Genomic DNA, 21,041 nt, shown 5'->3' on the forward strand with positions numbered 1-21,041 from the left:
AAAACAAACAAGCAGATAGCAGTAATACCATTTTCACTAGGAAGGCTTTGTCAACATCAGTTAAGAAACCTAAACACATCAGAGAGCAGCTGCTGCTGGCTAGCATTTGCCCCTGAGCCCACACGTTTGCTCGAAGTTTGGAGTGGCCCTGTACCTCGCTGAAAGCGATGAGCAGTTGAAGAGGGACGAGTCCTTGCTGGGGGCCACCAGCCTGCCCCGTGCCTCAGGCCTGGGGGTGCAGGGGGCAGCGAGGACAGGAGACCCTGCGTAAGCTGCCGCGCAAGCCCCCTGTTGCCTCCCAGACTGGTGGTGCAAGGGAGCTGAGGCGAAGGGAGGGATGGGGAAAGGCGCTCACTGAGCTGCCTCGCTCCTGGGCAATGCTCAAGCTGGAGGCTTCGCTACAAGTGAGTTTTAAATACATAACATTTGCTCACAAATTAGCTAGAGAAGAATAAACATTTTAAGACCTTTTGGCTGTCCTAAGAGAGAATGAGAGGCCTTGCTATACATCAGAAGAATTGTTTAATTGCATCCTTGTGCAAAATAAAGCATTACATACAGAGGACAAATACTTTTAAGTGGATGGAAAAATCCACTGGGTTAAAGGAATACTACAGTCAAGTTAAACGTGTCCCTGCATTTGTGTGGTGCAAAAACAAGCTTTAATAAAACTGAAGAGTCTAATAGGAACATTTCCATGAATTTAAAAATAACAGCAATGGAAACAATCTCATAAAATAAGTAAACCTCTCCCTTCAATATATGCAACTCAAGTATTACAGCATTAATTTAGGGCCTGGGAATGTGAAAGTAACTATGAATTAAGTGCTTTGTTCTACCATATGAGAGGCCAGGTTTAAAATTCCTTGTCTAGCTGTGGCTTCTGTAATTTCAGTACCACTGCTGGGATGCACAATTCAGCTGACTTAAAAGACCAATTTAAAGGGAGAAATTAACTGATATGATACCCACCAGGTTTCCACTGGCCCATAGTAGATACACAGAAGGGTACATGACTTGTAAGGAAGGCTTCTTTGGCATGGCACTTCATACTTACTGCAGGCTGTTCTCTTAGCCATTAAAAAGACTCTTAATATTTCAGTTACAGATAACTGACATTGGCCTTACAAATGAAGAACATGAAATGCAAAGTTCACCCAAAGAAGGTGGGGTGAACCGGGGCCCCATGAGTGTACCCATTACACTGCTTTACCACCTGGACTGGTTGCCTTCCTGGAGTACTCTGCTCACGCTGGGTTAACTGGGGATGACTCCTTTGGAGATCAGTCTGTGTTAAGGCTTGGTCCATGCTGGCTCAGAACAAGATGAGGTACTCATATTTATGTCACTGGGAGCCAGCTGCTTCCTCTAAATCGTGTTTTCAGTATTTTCACCTGTTCCCTATCTCCAGCTTTTGTTCCTCCAAACCGCTGTCAGAGACACTCATGTGCCCCTTGTCCCTAACACGCAGAATGTGCTCCTGCCCATCTCACTGGCAGAATTGCTTCAGTTTTCGTCACACTCCCTAAGCTGGGCCATGATCATATGGATTTGCCCAATCTCTGTACACCTCTCAAGGATGGTTTTCAACCAAAAAAAAGAATAATCTGGCATTAAAGCATCATGAAACAGAAAAGTAAATCCTAAGGCCTAAATTGATTTGCATTGTTTATTTGGGATTTGTTGATACACTTAAACTCTATAAGCAGCCATAATAGGATATGGTTAGTTGAGATCTGAGTGAGGTATAACAGGATCATTGTTTACTGAAGATCAGAACTGCATACAGAAGACTAAAACCAAAATACCACCAGATTGCTTTGGGACCTGCAGGAGCTGATCCTGCAAGGATGCGTTCTCTGCTTTCATGCTTCTGAAAAAAGAGGCAGACAGGATTTCCTTAAAATCTCTTTGTCTTTCCTAATTTCCTGGATGTCTTCCAAAATCTGGGTATAGGAAAAAATATAAATAAATAAATAAATAAATATGGAAAGGCAGTGAAGTTCATTCTTGCCCCAATAAAGACTTCTGACAAGGCTGTTAAGTTGTTAAATTATATAGGGTAGATCCTGGAGGATGAGAATTTACTTGCAATGACTCTGTAGATGAAAAAGTCTACCGCAACTTGCTCACAAATAAACCTGGAAACCCTACATCCAAACATTGTTCCTCACCTACTGTACAGCAAACAGCTCAGGGAGAATTAAAACATATTCTGCCTCTTTCATCAGGGCTCAGAGAGCAGCTGGTCACTTCCTTCACCTTTGGTTACATTCCCTGTAGACCGATCCCCAGCAAAAACCTCAGTGGTTGCTTCCAGCAGGAAAAAAATCTCCTTGACAGGAGGGAAGGAGGAGAAAAGCCCAAGCTTTAGTGTTTTTCTGGACAAAATCCATTTATCGCTGCTGGTACAATTACAGCTGGCAAAGAACTGGGGACAGACGTGTCAAAGCTGCCCCCATTAGGTGCACAAAAGCTGGTAAAAAGCAAATGAGTCTGGTGGATGGCACAAGCTGGAAGGAGAGCGCTGGGGAGTTCATCTTGAGCAGAAAGGACCTGCAAGCTTCACTACCCTGTTGGGCACGTGGTGGTCAGAGAAAGGTGCCTATGGATACCTGACCTAAGAGTAAAACTTCTGTGAAACAAGACTGCCTGGATCCAGAGCACAGTACAAAGACCCAGCAGGCACCAGGCTGTCTCCCAGTTTATTAGTGGAGACAAACATGGACAGCTTAGAAGCTGTCTCATTTTTTACGACCCTTCTCACTCTGCCTGCTCCTGCCCATCTCCTGGTCACTTTTCTACTGCATGTCTCTTCCCTCAGAACTCCCCATCTGTGCTATTCTAAAAGATGGCACGTGTACATGGTGCCCATCCACACCCATTAAATAACAACAGCAGAAACTCTCACGGGCACACTTGGTTCCTGTTACTTCCACTTAGGGCCAGTTTCAAAGGCAGATGAAGGTGGCAGCCATCTACCCTAGCAAGAAACCATATGTGCTAAAACTTTTATAAATGTGAAATTAGCCACCTGCAATAACTGTTGTAAAATTGTTAAATTAGTAACAGTGATTATTCTTGTTTCAGGGGTATCAGGGAACGAGCATGGAACAGCAGTAAAAAAGGCTCCTACATAGTCCAGAAAATAGGTTAAAACAAGTGTTGCTCCTGCAATGAAACCAGAAACCTTGCTGCACTCACGGCAGGGCCGCCTGCTTGCAAGGACTTTAAGTGTCACCCTATATCCCCACTGGAATAGTACCAAAGTGAACAGGAAAAAGTGATCCATTTTTTAATGCCTGCTAAAAATTAATCTGGCATGAAAAGAATTACAAGACACAAGATGCCACAGAAAACTGGAATGTTTAAGCTTAATAAAACTACAGTTCCCAACTGCTTTTTTTTTTTTTTCAGTTTGAAGCATCAGATCTTCAACATACATTTCCGTGAATCCTCTTTATTTAATTTAACAGAGTACTTGAAAGCTCCCAATCAAAAGCAAGGCTTCACTCAAGCATGTACTGTATCACAGAAGGATCCACTTCTTCTGCCATCAGACCAGCCTGCAAACATTGGATTGTTGCTTTTTTCCCCAAACGCTGTCTCCACAGGACGAATGCAGCTACAACCTGTGACTGCAGGTTGTGAGGGTGATTGACTTTACATCGATAGATGTCAGTATGGGACAAACCCAAGCACAGAACTATATGCTCCCATTCGGGTCCCAGTCTCCTCGCAAGCTTGTTCAGCTGCTGATCTGTGGGTGAAGTCCTCAAAACACATGGTGCAATTTCAGTTATATCTGTAAAAAAAAGAAAAAGAAAATGCATACCCCTGTCACTAGGCAATGCTGCAAATATTAATGTAAGACCTTGACAAAGGAGGGAATAAGCAAAGTTGAGGGTGAAAGAATTAATTAATTAAAGAAACAGAATACATACATAGAAAAAGTAATTTCATAATCAACCAGAAGACTAATTAGACAAAAACTAATGCTCAGTGGACCATACTAGGGCACCTTGAGTACACTACTTTTGGGGGTCAGAAACTCAGATATCAGAATTCTACTCCAAAGCCAAGACTTCTAAAAGTAATTATAGATTTTGGGGTAGTGAACAAGAAAGGTTTTCAAAGAACACGTTTCCACCAGCCATCGCCCTCTGAAAGTCAATCTGCTTGCACCAGTATGATATAGCGACAAAGGACAAATACGGGACCAATAATACTTTATTACACCTATTCTGTGACTCTATTTATACAATTCAGAAATAACTTTGATTCCTTAGTTACTAGGTATGACTATTTTTTTGCTGAGAGCTGTTCACAGGGAATTCTTCTGTCTCCTCAGATGTTACTTACTCTTTGTGTCCTGTCATATATGGCAAACTCATCTTGAGGAGACCAGCTTTGGGGCGTTTTCTTCTATTTGAATGAACCCATAAGCATGGTTCAGGTGAACCCAAATGAACAGGGCATCAGCACTGTTCCTTGACACAAATTATGCTTATGCCTCACCTCAGCTGTACTAACACTCTTGAAAACAGGCAGGTATGTGCTACAGTCCCATTCATCTGGCCCTCCTTGAAACTATTCTCAGGGGAGTGCAAGGAAGTCCCATGTTCTCTGAGATTTCTGCCCTATGTTCCTTAGTATTGCCCAAGCACCAACATACCCCAGAATGTGCTTTTCATCCCAGAAGATGTTCAGCATTGAACTGGTACCTGAGTCATGGAGGACAGGATCAATGCAACTACTGAAACAGCTTGCACAGGAAGCATTAAGGTAGCTGTAATTATCAGTACTAAAAAACTCTTAGGGAACAATCCAAGTATTTCTTACAAACATAAATGATCTCTCTGTGTATTCCCTATGGTATTCTGATCATTAAAAAAAAAAAAAAAGCATTCATACAAACAGTGTTAATACAGTGATAATACAGTGTTATTCAGAAGCATGCTGTATGGGATTAATCTCATCTAACTTGGGCTAGCCCCTCCTGAACTAATTATACTAGGATTAATTATTGCTAAGGAGAGAAATAGGTTGTTCTAGATTACAATCCATCTCATTGGGAAGAAGATGTCCAAAATAATCAGATAAATTACTCCTCTAAATGTGCACATTTCTTTCTATTGACTGTAAAAGGAGTGCTGGGTATAAACTCAGATGTTGAAGTTGATGCTGTAAACATCTAGTGCTGGTTAAACAATTCTCTGCCACATACAAATTGCTTTTAAAAGTTGCATTTAGAAAAGCAGCATAAGATATCTATGAAGCATATTTGCTCTTCAGTACCTTTTGTGATCACAAGCTGAAATGAAGGGTCAATGCAGCCTGCAATTGGTTCTCTACTTTTACTGTTGAAGATACTGCATCAAACCAGTGCAAAAATATCCCCAAGAAAATGCTGATTACAGCCTGTTGGTCTGACGCAGCAGACTCCCTACATGAGAGCTGCTTTGCAAAATCTAATTTATAGCTCCAATATCATGCTCACAGTCTCCACTACAGCAGAACAGCAACACTAGAAAGCACCACTCCTTCATTTTATCAAAAGTAATTGTTTTTGCATAGAATACCCAGAGCCTGCAAATGTTTGTACAATTTAAGCCCAATCACACATAAGTACTATACAAAGCTGCTTTGAGTAAAGGGAAAATTGCTTTCTGAAGAGTGTTTAGGTCCCTTTGATCTTTCTGCTTCCAGATTGCCAAAGGAACCCTAGGCAAGTGGCTGGTTTGGGGACAGAGCCCAGGCTCCTGAAGAAGGCTGAGCAATACTGGTGGGGCTGACCTGTGCTGTCACATCAGACGCGATACCTACTCCACAGGTAAGTCAGGACGAGGAAGCGCCTTTCACGAATGCAAATATTTGATAATAACTAAAATTTAAAATAAATATAGCTACACTGTGCTGTCACCAACACTACCTTGCCTTGGCTTATGGTCAGCTACTAAGCATAAGTGCCATAAGCTACCAAGTGCCCAAAGGAGCACTACCTGCCAGCCTGGGCTTTATGCTTTCATGCTGGAATTTTTATACTTCATGTGCACTAGCAAAATGTTTTTATGATACTGAAATGAGATCAAGCAGGGAGGCCTAACAATAATACATGTCAGCTCGTCCATCCAGCCTTTGATATTAGGCAGATTTTTTTACTACAACAAGTATCTTGCCTTCAGCCTGTTATCAGCCCTTTAATAAGAGTAAGAATTAAACCCATCCAGGAAATCTTTTCATCTTATGCTACCATCTGATTCTAATATGGATGTGGAAAATTCTGGGACAGAAGCCAAATGTTAAATTTAATACAAAGGACTGTTATTTTAGTCCCATTTTATTTTCTATGATAGCTCTTTTTCAGTTCTGATACAAAGTCACTGAGGAAAATCTGAAACAAGTATTACATGATGGGCAATATTATTTAGAGGTACAGAGAAATATTTAGCGAGATCTTTTGGTTATGACAAATGCAAAATCACAAAAAGATCTGGATATGTTCTAGGATTAATGTTACTCAATTTAATAAACATAATGCCATTTCAGGTAAAAGGGAAATGAGTTTTCTGTGCTTAGCACCCAAGCTGCTTTGAACACATTGCAAAAATATTAAAGATGCCTTTTTTTAGTTATGTTTACTACGTACCCTCACTTATAATCTCCATTTGTCAGGAACTGCCTGAGGGAGGTAATGAGATTAGAGCAAAAGTTTCAATTATGCAGAACCTGCAGTTGCCTTTGAAAGGTATGTCTAAGATACTGAGACCTCAATTCTGCAAAAAATGTAAGGCTCTTCTTGTTTTAGGTGGATCCATTGTGGAGACATGTGTACGTGTTTACGTTAGGTATATGCTTCAGCTTAGCAAAATGAGGACTGCGCTGTTAGAAATGGGGTTTGGGGCACCAGCAGAGGCTGTTGAGGGTTTCCCTGGAGAAGGCAGTTTGCGCTGCTGTCACCTCCAGCAGGCACACCAAGTGAAACATCAAGTCCAGCTGTGGGCACAGTCTACGCCACAAAGTGCCAGAGCTGCATGCTGCAGAGATTTAGAGGCTGAAGTCTCAGTACTCATGCTGAAGCCACCAAGTCCTTGAGGTATGGGGAGCTGACATGTGCTGGAGAGCGAGCCAGCCTAGTGCTCAGCTGCTCTCCTGGGACTGCCAGCCAGCTCACTGGCATGGTGCTTGGGACCATGCAAATTCCCCTTTTCCAAGCTGGAGGTGGGCAGGACACTCTCCACCCTGGTTTTGGAGCTGAAACCGACTCACAGAAAGACCCACAACTCCTATTCAAAGTTGCAGCACGAGGGAATGTGCTTCTTCCTGGTCAAGAAAGCTCATCCACCCTAAGCTGTTATCCTACTTGTCCTAATTAAAAAACAGGAGATGCTGACAACCTCTGGCCTGTGTGTACATCTGTGCCTCCAGACCACTGCACAGACCAGGAGATACAAAGGTGCTGGTGAGTGTGGACGGGAAACAGAACTGGATACTAATAGACAGTATCACAGATACGTACCAGAAAAAAACAGAGTAACCCAGATACCAAAGCTATATATGGGGCAAAGGCAGCCAGTTGCCACTTTGGCATTTCTTTTTCTTCAGGGCCTCTCCAGCTTTAAGTAGGGGACTTCAAAAAGATATTGCAACAATCAGGGGGATGGAAAATAAACTCGCCCCAGCTCTGTTCCACTTGATACAAGTGGGAGGATGCAAGATAAAGTGCAATGACAATGGGCTTTGAATCACTCAAAGGTATTTTTTTGCTTTTGCTTTCTCATCACCATCCCTAGGTGATGAAAAAAGCTGAGATCATCTTTAGGCTGTCTTGCACCATGGGAAAGTCTTTATCAGCATCGAGGAACTGACCTCCCACTCTCCACGCTGCTGGAACGCAGTGGGGAGCAAGCGAGCTTGGTCCAACACAGGACACAGCAGCAAAAACTGCTGAGTCATTTTTGGATGATCTGCAAAGTATCCAGCTGATCCCCCAGAACTGCTGGCAGCCCAGAGTGCCTCATGGGTTTGTCTAAAGGACCCTTCTGCATGTAAGTGTGACTCCTCTGTGCACGACCAAAAGCATCTGTTGGAAGTTTCAGGGAGACTTCACCCTTATGCAGTCAATACATTTTTACATGATGCAACACAAAAACAGCTTTTTGGCTTTTGCTCTTTGCTGTGTAAAAGGGACTTTGATGGAAATGATGAACCTGAATCCAAGGTGCTGAAAGAGTCTCAATCAGCTGCTACCTAATCCAGCAAGGGCAACTCCACAGGTAGTTCAGGAGACCAGTGGAGAGCCAGGGATACAACGACCCACCTCTTACCCAGTAACTAGCTAACAAATCTGTCCCTTGGGAAAGGATGTTCTGGGGACTGGTCTCTGCTTCCAGCGCTGACTCTGTATTTCATCCAATTAAATGACCATGTACATACTCATTGGATAAGAAGGCATAAGCAGCCCTGGCAGAGGAGACAGGAATTCAGGTCCCTCTGAGCTGCACAACCTAATGTTGAGGTACACAGTCATGGTCCTCTTTCATGTCCTTTCTCCTGATAAATCATTCCAGCAAAAAATAAAAAGATTTCCCCGGGAAGGGTCAAGAATGCTTCCCACTCTCTAGAATGGGGCCTGTTGGAGAGAAAACTCCTGGGAATCAAGGGTATGTTGAAACAGAACAAAATTGCATGCAAGAGCCCTTGCCAGGAGCAATGCTAGGCAAATGCTCTGATTTTTACACAATCATACCAGAAACAGCTAGGTGATTCTGGGCTTCAGGCACTGCTTAATTGGAATGGGACTGCAAAAAGGACTAACTGCTTAGGCATGCATCTGGCCTCAGCATCTCCTACTGCTAGGTGTACAGAGTCCTTCAGTGATCTCTACTCAAGTCACTAACTGTTGTTCACTTGACCCTCTTACCAGATCCTGCTCATAATTTCTGAAGAGTTCAAAGCAAGCATTTCAGAGTCCTCTTTAATCGTCTTTCCTGGCATCTGGAGTACAGTTCTTCCCTGAGAAGTGCTAAAATTAGATTAAGCAGGTCCACAAGCAGCAAACTAATGAAGCCTTGTTTCCCCCAGGTGTCAGTCCTACAGCTGACTTGTGCTTCAGGACTTCTCCAGCTGCTTACCAATTCTCAAGACATTCATGACATTGCTTCTGTCCACAACAGCAACCTAGGCAGGCTTCTTGAAGTTGGCCAACAGGTTCAGAAGCTACTAGGGGTACATGCAGACATGCGACAGCTCGCAATAGAGGAACACACAGCTGTGGTTACTATAGGAAACTATGCTAAAAGGGACTTCAAAGCTCCGGAGAGCCATCATGGCTAACACGCCAGCAGCCAGTGACATTTGGGGCGCTTCAGCTAAAGGGAAACATGCAAAGAATCTTGTGCCAGGCTCTGCTTTCCTCCAGCCCCCTCAGAGTGCAGTGCACTTATTCAACCAGCCTGAGCCACAGACCCAGCAGTGGCTACTGAATGGGCATGGCCATGGTTGCCAAGACTGTGCGCTGTGTGTTTTGGCAGCTGTGTATATGTTCCAGAAATTATTTAATGACTGAATGTCACAATAGCAAACAACTTGCACATAACCAGGTATATTTGCTTTAAAGTGAAATCCCCTTGGCCTGAGCACAACAGTAAAAGTGGGTCATGAAGCAGAACAACACTTGGCGGATCAGGTTGGGACAGGCTTTCAAGAGCAATGAGGTGGGGTTGCAGAACCTGAATTGGAAGGTATGTAACACTACCACAAAGGGAGATGTCGAAGACTTCTGAGAGCTGTAGCCCCCCTTAAGCCGCTGGAGATAATGGATGAAAGGGAAAGCAAAGAGTAAGCATTCTGAGGGATCCCAGTGGGTGCTGTAGATCACTGAAGTCGAAGACCAGACCATGGTGGAGGTCCTGGTGAGAAGGGTGGAATAAACAGAAGGTTCTGGGTAACTGCAGGGGCTGGGGGGGCTTGGCTTGATATGTTAGAAAAGGGGCTGAGATGGGAGGTGACAGTGGGCCTCCACTTGCATGGCTGTTCTTCTGCTTCCTTGTTCAGCTGTTCTCTCCCAACCCTATCCTAACAGGTGGTACTGCAGGCAAATGCCTGCCCTCTTCCTACAGCAAATCCGAACTCATAAGCTCCAAGCCAGCCTGCAGCAATGAATGACTAGAGTGCCAGATGGGAAAGTATCACACTGGATATATGACAATTGGCAGGCCTGTATGGAGAACGCAGCGCTTCCTCCCTCCCGTGCAAGTTAAAAATGATCATGAAGCATTATAAGGTTATTTTGTTGCTGTGAACTTTAGAAGGGTCTGATTCAGGACCTGTTCAATCACAAGCAACAAGCTCAAATTGCTGATCATTAAAAAAGTAGAACAGGCTACCCAGAAACTGACCCCTGCTACATAATTTGGGCGTTGTTCTTATTGTCACTGTCATTGTTGCTAATTAATGCAAACTGGACTGATTCAAAGGCTGGGAAGGGAACATTATAGTGTTTTGCAACAGCTTCAAATAATTGTGCTCCAGAGAACATGGAAAAATACTCCTCGTCTCTATTACCATATACACATCTGCTCTATATATCTTGAAACAACACAGATCATGCAGCCCATTTAAAGTCTATTCAAAACCACCAGGTCTGCCTCCTGGTGTCAGGTGGTTCCAAAAAGTGTTTTACCAAGAAGCGAGAAAAACTGAACTGTAAATCCTTTACTATTTGAAGACAGATAGCTGACCCCATTATAGATATCTTCCCATATATAAAGTTAATACACTCAGATTAAAATAACTTATAGAAGATTGAAATAATTTGGAGAAGATGTATAGCTTTCTCCTGCTTTTAGCACAGGCATAGCTGTTTCTCTGTTTTTCCTGCCAAACATGAGTGGTGAGTTACATGGGTAGCTGCAAGATACAAGACTGCGGTAGCTGTTCCACTTAGCTGCGCTGGTTGCCTCCTCTGGCGGCTTCTGCTCACTATCAGAGAGATGCCCACCTCCTTCACCCCATCTGAGACTCTCAGAGGACTCCATCTAACGATGACTGCCAAGCATGCACTGATCTCTGTTCTCTGCTTGGGAACTCCCGCTTCTGCGCCCCATAGAGCTGACTCAGCACAGGGAAATCCTGCACCTTTGCAGGAACAACAGGCCCACTTACCTTCCTAAGAAGAAACACTATCTTATCTAGCGCAATAAAAATCAAATCTTGCTCAGTTAAATACCCAGACTAAACTATAGAGTGGAATCTGTACCAAAAGAAAAACACCTAAACCAAAGGTTTAGAAAGCAGCGCATTTTTTTCATCTGACCATGTTACAGTGAAACAAACTTGATAGAGAATTTTATGTTCAGCCGAGTATATGCCACAGTTATGCTTCACAAATGCAGGACTGTAAAGTTTCTGTAGCTTAAAAACTTCTGATATGATGAATGCAAACAGTCATTAACAGACAGAATGTGCAATAATAAAACCAACCTCTGTTAATTATTGATCATAAAACACTTGTAAGCATACTTCTATCACAGTAATTTACATTTCCATATCTTGTAATTACATTATGAAAGGCACTAATTAAAATGAAAGCAAATATGAAATAAATTTTTCAGACAGGCTGCATTCTTCCATATCATGCTGGGTTTTATGACTTGCAGTAAAAGATAGGAAGTTCTCTGTCTTATTTTAAATAAATTGGAATCTAATACTATGACAGCCAACGTGCAGAATCAGTTGTGGCCATGATCCCGTGACAATCAAATCTATGGCAATTTTAAACAGTCTCCCTCAAGTGAAGCAGAATCTACCCACGGTACCAAATTCAGCTCCTTACTGCCAAAAGCTTGCTGGGACCCTGCGTTACTGCTGTAATTAAAAAGTACATATATCCTCATTTGTTGCCAGTCTCTTCTTCTTTGTGAGCTCTAAAGCATCACACTTTGTGACAATAAATACATTTTGGGTATTAGGGTAGGAAAAAAAGACAGCATAAAATTTTGTAAATCTACACGCAATTCAAGAACACAGATGTTTCTATTTTGGCTCAATACCAACAGCTAATTTGTATATTCTTTTTCACTTGCTAATGACTGCCTAGTAGCTGCAGATGTGGCAGCACACTGCTAAAACCTGAAACATAAACATTCAGATTTCATGACAAAAGTTTTCAGTTGTATTCCCACTATTCACCTCCAGTAGCTATGCAGTTTTCCCAAACATTTTTTTAATCTGTTTCAGAGGTTATGTACCTCCACCGATTTCTGCTATACTGATGGCCTTCAGTATTAATCCAATTAAACAGATTGACAGAAGTCCCTAAATAAATTCATGCTGTCTTAAGTTTTCATCATTTTTAAGTCATAGGGAGCTATCCCTGGAGTTGAAAGAGATTGGGTTTTCACTTCTTCGTCTGCTTTTTATTGGGCAGTGCAGGGAGGAAATTTCAGCAATAGTGTAGATGTTACTCTGTTTCCCATGTAAAACATTAATTATAATCCCACATAGTATATCTCTATTGTTGCATACCATGAAATCAAATAATGAATTTCATAAATCAAATGGCAACTGCATATGCATGCAAGGGAAAGAATACCTATGCAAAGAAAACACAAACACAACATACTATATCTGCTCTCTTTTCAAGCAGGATTACCCTACATTACAGACAAGATCAGACTTAATTATTCTGTGTTTTTATACTTTTTTTATTCTTAGCAGCACTTGATGTTGCTGTAGACACTGAAGTGGAAAAAAAATTTGCTTGGTATTTCCTATGAATTTCTATATTGTGATATGTAAATAAGCTACATTCATTAGCACTGAAGCCATAGCTAATAATGCTATCCTTGCAGTGATACCTTCAGTATAAATGTATGAACAAGTTCAGCATGCAGCATTACACTAAAAAAAAAAAAAAAAAATCTACTCGGGAGGTTCTGAGGAACAACTGAGTTTTTAGGAATTACTTGGAGGAGCTGCCTCAATACAGATACCAAACATTTAGACCTTGGCCAAAGATTTTTTTTCCAAATGAACAAATAGGACTTGAAAAGTTATATGGAAAGAAGATACATGATCAGTTTTTGAAAGCCAGGTGCAACTAGTTGTTAGACTTACAAAGCTACCTGATAGCCTGCGAAAGCAGAGACGAGAGTCTCTGTTTTACGTGCTGGCAGTCACACCAGGAGTCAACTCTAGAAATAATGCTGAAAAAAACAAATTCTGAAGTATACCAATGGATTTCTATATACTTTTGAATGCTCTGCAGTTCTTAGTGAATTCAACAGTGTGTGATAACACTCATAATAACCACTAATTATTGGTCTGAGGCACACAAAGCCATCATTTCCCTCAGTCAAATTTCTTCTCCACGCTATCAGAAATAATAATTAACCACCAGCGCATGGTTGTATGAAGTCACGACGATCAAAAGTACATTCATTTTTGCAGTAGACCTCTCATGGTTTCATAGGGGGCAAATGTCACCGGAGTGGGCAGGGCAGCTCTGACAGAGTAACTCACTTAAAGTGCAAAACAAAGACAAATGGAGCAATTAATGATTGTTTTGTCAGCTAGGTGACAAACTCATCACATAACTTTTGTCAGGGGATTGGAAGTTAACATCTTTTGACAGATACTACTTGGATGCTTATTTCAAATAGCCTGAGCTGCCTTTCAAGGAACTGAGGCAAGTGTTATTCCTGCTGTTTCTTTGCGTGCAAGAATCACAGCAGACTCTTTGGGTTTTTTATTTGCAAAGTGCAATAACTGAGTAAATTTTTTACTAGCAACTTTCCTACCAAGAAATCTTTCTAAAGGCTGCAGCACTTCAACAACAAAATTGTGCACTTGGACTTTACTATTAACATTCCTTTCATGCAACAACAAAAATCACATTGCCAGTATGAAGGACTGTTTTCTTATGTAACACAACTAATCGTACATGTCTCCCTTACAGGACTTAAACCAAGTATGAAAACAAGCCATTATATTTAGCCTTGATAAAACTGTTCATTCCTCCTAGAGATTTTTTTTTTTTTCTTCAATTTCGCTCCTCCTTTTGCTTTAGCTCGAGTAGTTAGAAATATCAGAACCGAAGATCTGTGCAACAGATGGAGCTCGGTTAAGAAGAATGCCTTTGGCTGGTGAAGATCTTTGCCTGGCAGGTGTCAAACCAAGATTAATTTTGCACATACTATGCTTTACTGAGCTTCAGATTTTAGCGAAGTGAGACTACATTCCTTCCTGACCACAAACATATATTAATAGAACAAGCCAGGCAAAGCAAGCTAAAACAGTACTATCATTATGCCAAATCCTCCACTGCTTGGCATTTTATTTATTCATTTACACCCATGCAAGCAAGTAAATAAAATGCAACAGGTTTGTTTTGCGTCTCATTACCGACATTTTGCACAGGTGTAAAAGACTTCACAGAATGCCATAAGCAACATGGACTTAGACCCTTCTGTTCTGGTTTGTTTTTTTCCTCCTTGTGTCAGTGCCTTAAAGACTTATGAACTTTAGTAGACTCTTTGACATTTCAAAATCCACAGGAAAAGACAGGTACTGGTACTAAAATACACTGCTCAGCTACATTTGGTTTCTACGCCTGGCTTGCCAAGTGCAATTCAACAGCCTGAGTCAGAAGGCAGAGCTTTCCACAGGCGTAGGGAAGGAGAGCTTCAGGTGGTGTCATTTGCTTCTCTCCTTTTCCAGACTTGTGGGAGGCTGAGCATCGCAAACAGCCCTCTCAAGTGCTAAGTCACTTGAAGACCTGAAAGAAACTGGTTTGGAATATTACGGCTGGTTTGACAGATCAGTACTGTCCGAAAGTAACTTCAGCTGACCAGTAAGGCAGTCAGTCATTTTAGAAGGTCACAGTCATAGGACTTTTAATTATCTGTAAAGCAAATGTGAGATTGTATTTGTGTGTGGTATACATATATATACACATGCATATATTTTCAAAATCTTAATTAAAAAATATGAAAGTCTTAAGTATCTGCATGTCAAATTCATCCCCTTTTTTATTTCATTTCCACAAATTCAGATTAGGGAACTGTCACAACGCTCTGTGAGAAAAAGGATGAAAATGGGAGCGTGGGTGAAGTCACTTCATAAACAGAGGTACTAATTCACAGGGCACTTTATACTACCACGGGTTTGATGAGTAGTCCTTTCCCCTCTGAGTCAGCACTGACCTAACATCCCTTGCGATGCGCTCACTGGCGTGGCTTGTGGCTGCCCTGTGACACGGCTTGTACCGTGTGACACCACACACTGACCAGCTGCAGTCATCAGAGATCCCAAGACACTACTGAAAATAATGAGGTGACTCACAGTCACAGCCGTGCACCCGAAGGCTGCAAACCCAATTATTCTGTTACTCACTCAGAGATAGTGTTTTGCCAAAGCAACTGAAGCAAGTTCAAAATCAAACATTTGTATTACTTACGGTATCTGTAGAAGATTTATGCTAGTATTGGTGGGACAATTCATATGAAAAACCTAAACATTTGAAAAAATCTTTTCCTTAAGACATTAATTTTCCTGTCTCATGCATATAGAACAATGTTTTCCCTCATGATTTTGCAGTCTACTAGCTGCCAGATTTTGATCCAGAACTGAAATTTCAGTCATTTTGGCTTTTGTACATAGCAAATCAGAAATGCAAATGTTTTAACATCAGAAATGAAAAGACTGGAAGATCACACAGACTATGAAAGATTTGTTTTACTTGGTTTGGGATTTTCACACAGCTATACCTAATCTAAGAAACACTGAAACAAAACCAAAAGGCAAAACAAAAAACTAGACAAATTGTTCCATCCCAGAGATGCAGGAATACAAATGATTCTTGTGCCCCTGGGGGAGCCAAAACTGAAATCCTGCTATGAACAAGAGAGAAGGGCTGTTATTTCCTCAACAACTGTTCCTGACATCATAGCTACCTCCTAGAGGTAACAATGGAAAAGCAATCTTTAAAAAGGTTTTTTTTTTTTTCTTAAGGAAACATTTTCTTAGTTCTACAAACTCAGAAACAAAGAGATCAGTGGGGTTTTTTTGTAATGCTGAATATTTCAGTGCCAGAACCGTAAACATCCACATCATTCTCTTCCTCCCTTCTTCAGACGTTAACTGCTATGCATTGGTTGACTTTATTAAAGAAATCAAACACACCCTGCAATGACCCTTCTAACTGATTTTGGAGACAGGGCTAAGTATTTTCAGCTTCATGTTCAACATGTTACCTAATTTTGTGTGTGTGCTCCTCAGAGAAGCGCTGAACAATCTGGTGATGAGAGGTTAACACATTCTGCAAAAGTGGCCTCAAATTTCCATTTGCAGAAATGTGCCACACCACATCAGCATACGCAAACCTAACTTTGCTGTGTGCAGACCACACAAACAGTGCCCAGCTACCTCACCTGACCTTCCACTTGCACTTCAGTGTGTGTAAATATGCTAATGACAGGCACAGAGGGTTCATGAGCAAGTTTACAAGTTCAAGTGCAGAAGACAGAAGAAAAGTTGGCTGCAATGCTTTGGTTTTCCCTGATTTTGGGAGATCCCAGCTTTCTAAGACTGTTATACAGCCTAGGAGTTGTGTGCTAAAGCCACAAGACTGAGCTATTTAAATATCTTTATTCAGTTCTGTAGATTGAAAGTGAGGGCTTCTTGTCTACACAAAAGAGGTTGACAAGAACATGAGGGTAATGCTATGACTTAGGCTTTTGAAGGCATTCTTTACTAGACATTATTCAGTGACATTTATACTGTATTTGAATCATTTGAGAACTTTAGGTACCACATGAAAACTCCTTGCTCGAGGCATCTTGGAATTTAAAGGTCTATGAAGGTTTTTACTTCCAACATTGCCAAGTGAATGGGCACAGTTAAGCTGAAAAGTATGAAGAGCCTCGATGTTTTCAGAAAGCTCTGTGCAGTCAGATTGTGAGACTTGAGAAAAGGATCCCTGGATCACCAGAAGCTACTAGTTCTTTTCAAACAACCCAGATCCAAAGCATTTGACAAAGAGACTCAACAGACCCCTTCTGTACACAAAGCAAGGAAAGTATAAGCAATTTTTAATACTGTTCTTTGTGTCATGCAATTATTTCCACATGCAAGTAGAGAAACTTGGTCAACCAAAGACGCCTGTGTCTGTAAGCATGGCAGGAGCACAACGTTTACAGGGAACAGAAGTATGTTTGGAACAGCTGAACATAAGCTTAATGAAGTAATTCCAAACAACATATAAAGTTGTCTCAGATACACAACTGTAAAAAATTTGTAGTTCTGTAAACCCATGGATTGCTATTTTGAAGACAGTTTCATTAAGAAACACAGCTTGAGAATATCTATGAAATAAAATCAGAGCTACATGCAGGGACAGCAGGAGGCAGCTGAAGCAATCTGCAGCACAGCTCTGGTGCTCATCCATCTCTGACCCTGAGAAAAAATATAATTACTGCATGAATACCCATATTACATCAAAAGAGAACGCCTAGGAAAAGACAAAACACTAGAAAGAGGTGGTGAGAACTGCTCAGGTTTTATGCAACAGTTTGCTCTCTGTGTCCCAATCCGATATACTTTATTAGACTAACAACACAGCTGTGGCTTTGATTTTGAAGTCCACATTTTTCTATGGGAATCATTAAATATGACACACTTGTCCTGTTCAACAGAAAAACAAATCTGACTCTACTTTTTATTCTTCTGAAGCCTTAATTTAATTGTGCAACATTTGCTTTAGAAACATTTGAAGATGTTTTAGATATCACCTCATTTGTACACCATCCCAAGCTTTCCAGGAACTCTGAACCAACAGCCTCCTAGCCCTTCTTACATCTGAACTACTGTATTTTGTGGCTTCCACACTGCACTGTCTGGAAACTCCCTGTGAGACTGGCCTTCTGTTAAATACAAACACAGGAGGAGAGACACTGCACTGGAGAGTTTGCAATTGCAGGTGTGGGTTGTGAAAAAGGCTTTGCATTCATTATGTACACAGAGACTGCCATGCTTACGTTCAAATGACTCCAAAGAGCTGGGCCTACACAGGTAAAAAAGGAAAAGCACCACAGAAGCCAACAGCCCAGCAGCTCGTCCATGCTGGACTCATGACCACTGCTTTGAAAGGTGCCATCTTCAGATGCCAATGGAGCCCTGCCATGCCTCTGCAGCTTTAATCAGAGAACCTAACTGACCACATCCCAGAAATGTAAATAATAAATTGTCCCAAATAATCTCAAGTATGGTATTGAACATACTGGAATTTGGAAATCCAGAGGTACTGATAACCAAAGGGGCCAGTAGCCATTTGAGATACAAAGGCTAAAATATTATGCAGATACATATGCACATATGAGCTTGGGATGAGGCTGGAGCTCTGATCTCACAGCTCTATACAGAGCAGATCCTCCTAAAGCTTTTGAGGAGCTAGAAAAGCCCTGCATAGAGGAGCTCCCCTGCATTCAAGATAGAGGTAGTTAAGATTTGCCCTGTTCTGTTTTCAGTCATCCAGTGACCACAGGTAGTTCATGAAGGTATCTAAAAATATCTCCTATCTGTGCTCATTGCGCATGCAGGTGCTGTCATGACGGTTTCTCAAAAATTCATGAAAAGCTACACCAAGAGCAGAGCTGATCCACTGTCACTGCTTACCAAAGCATCCTCCAGTGTCTGCACCTCAGCTCTATTCTGCCAGTTTCTTCAGGCGGAATTTAAGGCATTGGGTTTAATCTGGAAAAAAACACCTGTGAGTCAAATTCTGATGTCTGCATTTACACAGTGATAGATTTTCCCAGAAAGTTCAAAGTGTGGACTACTTCTGGTTTCCCACTGTTAGCACTGACTTAGCCTATTGTCACTGTCTGCTATCTCCTCCACCTCTCTTCCCTGCCTTGTGCTGCAGCTGCTGGAGGACCCTGGAGCTGGGGCAGGGTGCTACCACCATGTGCCTCCATCACAGAAAGGCAGTTAGTCTGTCTCCTAACCCATGTCAGGCAGGGGCGCAGCTCTCCCACCGGATGGGTAGACTGCTGTGTCAAAGGTATGTTGCAAGTTTTTCCATAACAAAAATCCCTTCCTACTTTTAAATAATGAATTTGGTTTTTTCTTTTTTTCTTCCTTCTCCAGCCTTTTCCCTCATTCCACACCCACTTTTTCAAGCAGGAAGGAGAGTGACAGGGAGAATAATGATTTCCTCAGCTTCTGTTGGAAAAAAAACCACAAAAAATTTCCACCAAGACAGATTTTTTTGGGGCTTTTTTTCTTCAGCGAGGTTCAGAAGCCATTTTTTAATTTAAAATTTCCTAAATCAGTGTCCACTTAATACTGACATTTGATGTGGAAGGTAGCAGACAGCTGGTACCTCTGTTTCATTTAGCACAGAACCCAGCCTCAAGTGTGGCAAGATGTCACCTTGGAGTCTTCTCTTGAACTGTATCTTTGCAAACTGTTTTTCATAGTTTCAGCTGTATAAATCAAATCCCGTAGCCCAGTGTGGATGCACAGCTTGTGATGCTTTCCTTCTGCCAGTTGGCTTTGCACACCCCCGGTGTTAATCCCCACTGCCTGCTCATGTTTGGGAAGGAGGGAGGAAAGCACTGGTGAGCAAGGAAAGGACCGGAGTGGCCAAAAGCCGGGGCAGCCTTCCCATGTACAGAGGGAGCGGGCAGAGACTGGAGTAGCCAATAAAGGAGAAGAAATAGGCACAGAGGCTATTGATTTTCCAATGGTGTTGATGGGCTGGGGTCTGAGCAGGTTTGGGACCCTACAGTCACTCATGGGAATGACGTGCATGTATACATTGCACACTGTCTCTGTTTCTGCTCAGGCATCAGCGTTGTTAAAGGTGTGCTTTGTCTGAGCAGATGGCAAAGCATGATGGCTGCTGGGTTAAGATTTTGCTGCCAAACCAGCCCCTGGCTGTTTTCAAAAATAAAGACTGTTGGCGCTTTTTACCAATGCAAAAATAGTCATCTCTCCAATTCCTTCCTTCAAACTATTATTTTAAGTATTACAGGAGCACATATCTAGCCAGACTATATAATTAACATTACACAATTTTTAATTAACTGCCTACAACAATCTTCCTGCTTTAACTGGTGGTGGTGGTGGAGGGTGGTGGTTTTTTTGAGGCTACTAGGAAAATCTGAATTACCAACTAGAAATTCACATGGTTCAGAGCAGAGCCTGCACCACTAGGTGCAGAATGCAACCCATTGCTCTGGCTATTCTAGTTCTCCCATGAAAAAAAAAAAAAAGCTTGTGACACAGGAATGAGTCTAAACCTTATCTGCAATAGGAAGTACATAAGGCAGGACTGTACCAGAAAAGACAGTGACAGAAACACATACTTATTTATTTTATTCCTTCAGCAGCTTTCATTTATTTATTTATTTATGGCCAGGAAACTCCTGTAAGGCTTGGCTGTTAACCAACCAGACCCTTTCCAGCAGAGTCTCCAGGGGTGTGCTGTGACCACAAGGCAGCACAGCTTCCTCTGTGTATTCCCCCTTCCAACAGCGTGGCAGGGCTCACCAGCACAGCAAGATGTAACTCAATGCTGCCCTGACCCAGCAGCAGGGTGTTGGCCTCCTAAAACTCAACAACTATCTACAAAACATGATATAAGTGAAAGTCCAGTAACCATCGTTGGCACAAGTAAGTTCCACGCAAACCAACACAAATAACAGCTCTTAGAAACATGATGAGTTCTGGGGACAACCAACCATCACCCTCTTTCCTCTATGACTCTGAGTCTGCTTGCACCTGGAAATAGGAGTAGAAGAAACATCCCAACTGCACACACACACGCAACTTCTCAGCAGACCACCAGCAACTGTTAATCCAGCTGGTGCAGCTGGAACACAGCAACCCTACACCAGCAATAAAGCATCAATGGGTCATATTTTATGGTGTCAGCCCAAACTCAGTATCACAGAGCATGCATCAGCCAAGCCAGCTGTTCTTCCTAGCTTCAGCAAGCCTTGAGCTGTGCTGTGTAGAAGTGCGGCTTTCCACAC

At 42.0% G+C, this 21,041-nt stretch overlaps 1 protein-coding gene across 3 annotated transcripts in view; it reads right to left on the reverse strand.

Annotated features, from left to right (window-relative positions):
• Window positions 1-1,648: 1,648 nt before the first annotated feature.
• The window catches only part of CRADD (CASP2 and RIPK1 domain containing adaptor with death domain), an 81,525-nt gene continuing 62,132 nt past the window's right edge, over window positions 1,649-21,041 (reverse strand). For 2 of the 3 annotated variants that reach the window (XM_037389432.1, XM_037389433.1), the window contains one exon: window positions 1,649-3,805. In XM_037389432.1, the coding sequence (XP_037245329.1) occupies window positions 3,510-3,805 (296 nt within the window). In that variant the 3' untranslated portion in view covers window positions 1,649-3,509. The remainder of the gene's footprint in view (window positions 3,806-21,041) is intronic. The other variant, XM_037389435.1, reaches the window with a different exon arrangement.

This window comes from Falco rusticolus, chromosome 5 (genome assembly GCF_015220075.1).
Source record: "Falco rusticolus isolate bFalRus1 chromosome 5, bFalRus1.pri, whole genome shotgun sequence".
NCBI lineage: Eukaryota > Metazoa > Chordata > Aves > Falconiformes > Falconidae > Falco > Falco rusticolus.